A 6,000-nucleotide genomic window follows, 5' to 3' on the forward strand; every position below is an offset into this window, starting at 1 on the left:
GGGACAGCATGCATCTCCTATGTCTGCCATTTATCCCAGAGATCTCACATTCTCTATACACAGCCTTTCCTGGAAAATATCGAGGGGAACTTCTTCTTGTCTTGGGATGGAGGTGAGGGCGTCATCGCCATTAAATTAGCTCACCACTATCTGAGCTCTGAACCTTCCCTGCCCTCCCACCGGGCGCTCATTCCTGTAGACTTCTTTTGTGCGCATGCGCGCGTTTTCCTGCGGGCTGAGGCCGGGCTCTCAGGCCTCCCCTGTCTATTGCAGATTACTCTCATGGCTTTGGTGGGCGCTATGGAGTAGAGAAGGATAAACGGGACAAAGCAGCTCTAGGATATGACTACAAGGGAGAGACGGAGAAGCACGAGTCTCAGCGAGGTAAGTAGGTTGGATTGGAAGGAGGGAGGTCCCAGAATAAGGAGAGGGATGAGGAGAGTCAACGTGGAGTGGATTGAAAGGATTGGAATCAGGGCAAAGAAGGGGCAAGGAGGAAAGGGATTGGGGAAGGAGTGGAGCCAGGCAGGGTAATGGGCGGCTTGGTGTGAGTATCGCAGGCCAGTCAGCCTTAGTGGGGACAGAGAGCTCTTCCCTGGGACTCAGCAACCATAGCTGGAGGGCTCACCTTGTTTTCCTATTTATTTCCTTGTATATTGCCTTGTTTTTCATTTATATTGTGTTTCCTTTTCCCACCTCTCTCTTTTTTCTCTCCCGAGTCCCCTACCTCCATCCTCACCCTTTTCCTTTTCTTCCTGTCATCCCTCTCTCCCTGACATTTCTTCCTCTTTCTGTCTTCCACATTCCTGTCTTCCTGTCCATCTGCTCCCTCTCCCCACCCATTCCCAACATTCCAATCTCCTATTTTTCACTTACAGAATTGTCTTTCCCACAGACTATGCCAAGGGCTTTGGTGGCCAATATGGAATCCAGAAGGACCGAGTGGATAAGGTAAACAGAGGATACCATGATCTCGGGAGTGTCTCTGTGGTAAAGGAGGTGCACGGAGGACAGCAAGAGAAAGGAGAAGCCAGAAGACAGATGGAACTCTTGGAGCTGGGTCACCAAGGAGCATGAATTCAATAGCCTGAGGTTTATCTGAGAAGAGTGGAGGGGGCAGAGAGTTAGCACGGAAAGGGAGACACTAGGGAGATCGGAGATGACATTTCAGGCATTTCTTCGTCCTGTCTTGTCTCTTCCTGCTCTGTGTTACCATACTGTATGTTCAATGACTCCTCTTCCTGTGTGAGCAAGGGCCTTGCTCCATTCTAAGTATAACTAGGCTCAGAAACTTGCAATTCTAAGGCCACTGAGCTTTCAAAGGGGGAGCTGAGCCCACCAGTAGAGTTCTTTACCCTTCTCTCTCCCACCAGATAATATCAAAGATCCAATCCAACTGTTACCTACTACATGGCTATGGATGCCTCCCAGGGTGGCTCTTTCCCCCAGTTCTGGCTCATGGATTACTACCCTTCTGCTTCCCCTGACTATATACACTGTTCTTCTGCCTGCAGAGTGCCGTTGGCTTTAATGAAATGGAGGCACCAACCACAGCCTATAAGAAGACCACCCCCATAGAAGCTGGTTAGTCTTAATTCCCTTCTCAGTGCCCTTTGACCTTTCTCCTCTGACTCTCTCCTCCAAGACCATCCCTTGCATGCCTTGGCCACTGAGATAAGCCAAGGAGGATGAGAGCGCTACTCTCATAGATCCAGAGTCTTGTCTCCTAGAAAATCCAGACCTACTGGATGGCAAGAAGAGTGGATTAGGGAAAAAACTAGGGACAGAGACACACAGAGACAAGAGTGAGGTGTTAGCTGGGAGATATAGATAGAGTAGACCTTTGGGATGGAGGATAGGGTGTGGTGGGTGGAGATACATAGATTTAAAGAATATGAGTTGAGAAAGATGCTGGTTCAGGAACTCATAATTTTAAAAGGACAGCTGGTCCTTTGGTCATATGAAACCTGGCCTTTAGTGCCATGTGATGCCCAGGTCCTACTGTCCTCTCATAACCTCTGTACCTTCCCCTCCTGCAGCGCCTGCACTGTGGGATGGTATACAAGCCGGAAAGGGGCTGGAGATTTAAACACATTCGCTCACAAGAGAGACACGGGGACATGGGTCATCCTTGAACCAAGAATGCCAACTTTATTGAGCTCCAGGGAAGCTTATATTGGGATCCTTAAGATAATCACGCCCCGGCTCTTGGAATTTCCAGCAGTAAAACCCACCAGAAGCCACTTCCCCTGCCATCAGGAACTCATGAGAGTCTTGTGCTCAGAGCAGCTGCAGGCACAGGAAAAAAAAGTTGGCTACTCCATTAGTCCAGCAGGCAAAGGGTCTGAGGCAGGCAAAGAAAGTCAAGGGGCCGGGGATCTGCAGCCCCCAATACTCTCCGTGAGTCACCTCCTCATCTTCTTTCCTCCTACATAGTTAATAGTCCTCTCTCCTTTCTTTAGGCTCTATTTCCTCTCTCTACTCACAATCCAAGACACCCTTAATTTTCCTCATCTGTGTTTGCAGCTTCCAGTGGTGCCCGTGGGCTGAAGGCAAAATTTGAGTCCATGGCTGAGGAGAAGAGGAAGCGAGAGGAAGAAGAGAAGGCGCAGCAGATGGCCAGGCAGCAACAGGAGCGAAAGGCTGTGGTGAAGATGAGCCGTGAAGCTCAGCAGCCACCGAGGCCCATGGAAGAGCCAGCAGTGCCGGCCCCAGTGCCGGCCCCATTGCCCAAGAAGATCTCCTCAGAGGTGAGTGCATGGTTATTGGGGATCCAAGATCTCTTGACCTGACTGGTGTCTCAGGTGTCCAAGTGATAGGCAAAAATGAATAAATAAATAGAAGGCAGATGTTTCCCTTGCTGAGCAGAGTCTGTTGTGCTTGTCTTTGTGAAGATTCCATGTGTATAATTGGTACCAGGTAGTAGAAGGTCAAGAGAAAAACAACAACACAACAACAAAGCCATCAAGATTTATAGACTCTACCTGTTAGAGTCTCTATAATAGAGTCTAACAGATAGCAGGTCACCAGCTACAACTGGTAGCCTTCGCTGTGCCAAGTGGTTACCAGCTGCAACAGGTACCCTTTGCTGTACCAACTAAAGATGAAGGAGCCATCATCCCCTTGTTCTTCAGGTCTGGCCTCCAGCAGAGAGTCACCCACCCCCAGAACCTGAACCCATGAGAAGCAGAAAAGAACACCCTGTGCCCTCTCTGCCCAGGATGCAGACTCCACCACAGAATCCCCCGGAGGTAAGCAGTGTCCCAGAGAGTGACTGTCCCTACACCATCCTCTCATGTCTTGGGCTGTATAGGGGCGGCCAGTCATCCGGCTTCGCTTACTCTGGTTTTAGCACTGAAAGTCCTGCATTCTGGAAACTCCCTAGTCCTGAGCAAACCTGGACAGTTGCTTCTCTTAGCTGTGATAGCCCAACAGTGTGCTTTTGCTTTAATGTTCCTCTGGTTTTCCACACCCCTCACCTCATACCTTGAGTTCCCTCCTGTCACTTCCTTTGAGAGGGCAAATGTTTTAGGAGACAGGGAATGAAGAGCAGACCGTTTCTGAGGAAAGGCTTCTAAACGGAGGGAAGAGGTTGGGTGGCAAGGGTGTTAGCAACCCCATTAGGTCATCATTGAATCCTCCTGGCCCACACATCTCTCCTCAGGACGAGGAGCCCCCAGCCCTGCCCCCTAGGACTCCTGAAGGCCTCCAAGTGGTGGAAGAGCCAGTGTATGAAGCGGAGCCTCAGCAGGAGCCTGAGAACGACTATGAGGACGTTGGGGAGCTCGACCAGCGGGAGGAGGAAGAGGGAGACTATGAGGATGTGCTGGAGCCCGAGTGCACCCCTTCTCTGTCCTACCAGGCTGGTGAGTGGGGTGAATGGGAGGGGGAGCAGCTCCCAAATGTGGTCAGTTTCTGGGCATCAGAGATGGAGGGGGAATCTCCCCTTTCTGCCCAATGAGATCATGTCTCTTTGCTTTCTCCATGTAATGTTTATATTTCTCATTATTCAGGATTGTCTGTGGGGGCTGGTGGTACAGGGACCTCTGCTGTAGCCCTGTATGATTACCAAGGAGGTAAGCGTGAAGCTACTTGAAGGGCCTGGCACACCTGTGGCCCCTGATACATAGGAAAAGGGGTGGGTTCTGGGGGTCAAGGAAGAGTCCAAAAGACAGGGCCTGTTTCCTTCCCTGAGGCTTAAGAGTTGGCACAGACAGGCACTAGGGGATTCCTGTCTAACCATACTAATGTCTCCTCAACTTCCTCCCCAGAGGGAAGTGACGAGCTCTCCTTTGATCCAGATGACATCATCACTGACATTGAGATGGTGGATGAAGGCTGGTGGCGGGGCCGTTGCCATGGCTACTTTGGACTCTTTCCTGCAAACTATGTCAAGCTCCTCTAGTGAGCAGCCCCATTGTCTTCTGCTACTCCAATTCCCCAGGTTCAAAACAGCTCTGCCTCCTCCTACCCACTCCACAGGACTGCTGCAAGGACCTAATAGCATGCCATGGGGCGCCTGGGTTCAGATAGACCTCCCTCTCCTGCTTTATTAAGAGCTTTAGGTAGAGACAACATGAAGCAGGAGCCTTCCCTCTGCATCTACTCTTCCCTGGGATAACTCATAGCATCATCTGTGGTCCTGCCTCCTTCCCAACAGCCCACTCTGCTCTCTCCCTCTTGAGTGCTGGCATTCCCCTGTATGCTAGCCTTGAGGGAAGCTCTTGCTAGTCAGCCTGATTTTGCCTGGTTGTGCTTTTTGCTCATTTTTCTTCCCGTAAAAGAGAAATTGGAACTGTCTTTTCTATTTAGACATAAACCTGAAAATAAAGCAAGACTGTGGTTTAGCTTTGTACTGGGGTAAGTGGTGCTTTTAGTGAGGCCTCTCTGGCCCTGACTGTACATCCCTCATCCACATGAACCCAGAAGACTCCCTCTAGTCTTGTGGTTAGGATGCGGTGCTCTTACCATTGCCCAAATCCTGTGCCTTAGTGGTCAGGAGCTAGGCCTGTTTATGTGGCTGTACCTTAGTCTGTCCAAAACAGACAAGCCTATTATTGCCTTACTGAAGGTTTCTATTGTTGTGATAAAATACATGACCAAAAGCAGCTTGAGAAGAAAAGGGTTTATTTCAGTCTACAATTCTCAAATCACACTCCATCACTGAGGGAAGTCAGGACAGGGCCTCAGAGCAAGAACCTAGTGGTAACTGAAGGAAAAACCAGTGAGAAATGCTGCTTACTAGCTTGCTCCCTATGGCTTGCTCAGCCTGCTTTCTTATACACCCAGAAATGGTACCGCCCACAGTGGGTGGGGCACTGCCCACATCAACCACTAAGAAAATAAGTCCTACAGACATGCCTATGGAGGAATCCTATGGAGACATTTTCTCAATTAACATTACTTCCCAGGTATGTCTAAGTCTGTCAAGTTGAGAAAAATGAACCAGCACACCCAATGGCAGCAATGTGGAGTAGCAGGGTCAGCAGGGTCAGGGGATATCCAGATTAAGGCTTTAGCAGTTGTATGAAGTTAGCTTCCCGGCTGGGAAAACAGGCAGACTTTTCCAGCACATGGTGATTTTGTGCGTGCATGCGTGTGTGTGTGTGTGTGTGTGTGTAAATATGTGCAGGTGCACTTGTGGGCTCAAGTGTATACAAGTGTGTGTGTGTGTGTGTGTGTGTGTGTGTGTGTGTGTGTGTGTGTGTGTGTTGGCTAGCAGGGAACGTTGGCTGTTAGTCCTCAGGAATGTAACCCACTTCTTTTAAAGAAGGATTTCTCTTTGATTTGGGGCTCACCAATTAGGCTAGATTCTGCTGGCTAGGGAGTGTTGCAGGAGCTCCTTCCGCTCCTTCAGCCAATAGCTGCTGAGATACCAGCCCATTGAGGCATGGTCTCTCCTTTAAAAAAGCAGCAATTGCCCTCCGCTTGCTCTCTGGCTTCTGACTCCGCTTCCGGCAACTAGGTTCCCTTCCTGATTGCACAGAGGGCTGTTGTCTG

The 6,000-nt window shown here is 49.9% G+C and overlaps 1 protein-coding gene across 1 annotated transcript in view; it reads left to right on the plus strand.

Moving 5' to 3' along the window:
- Nucleotides 1–4,853, plus strand: part of Hcls1 (hematopoietic cell-specific Lyn substrate 1) — a 69,550-nt gene extending 64,697 nt beyond the window's left edge. The window contains exons 10-17 of the mRNA XM_038344949.2: nucleotides 274–384; nucleotides 896–951; nucleotides 1,515–1,584; nucleotides 2,527–2,750; nucleotides 3,135–3,251; nucleotides 3,665–3,866; nucleotides 4,014–4,076; nucleotides 4,272–4,853. Coding sequence (XP_038200877.1) covers nucleotides 274–384; nucleotides 896–951; nucleotides 1,515–1,584; nucleotides 2,527–2,750; nucleotides 3,135–3,251; nucleotides 3,665–3,866; nucleotides 4,014–4,076; nucleotides 4,272–4,405 — 977 coding nt within the window. The 3' untranslated portion in view covers nucleotides 4,406–4,853. The remainder of the gene's footprint in view (nucleotides 1–273; nucleotides 385–895; nucleotides 952–1,514; nucleotides 1,585–2,526; nucleotides 2,751–3,134; nucleotides 3,252–3,664; nucleotides 3,867–4,013; nucleotides 4,077–4,271) is intronic.
- Nucleotides 4,854–6,000: the final 1,147 nt, after the last annotated feature.

The sequence above is a fragment of the Arvicola amphibius genome, chromosome 10 (genome assembly GCF_903992535.2).
Source record: "Arvicola amphibius chromosome 10, mArvAmp1.2, whole genome shotgun sequence".
NCBI classification, from domain to species: Eukaryota; Metazoa; Chordata; class Mammalia; order Rodentia; family Cricetidae; genus Arvicola; species Arvicola amphibius.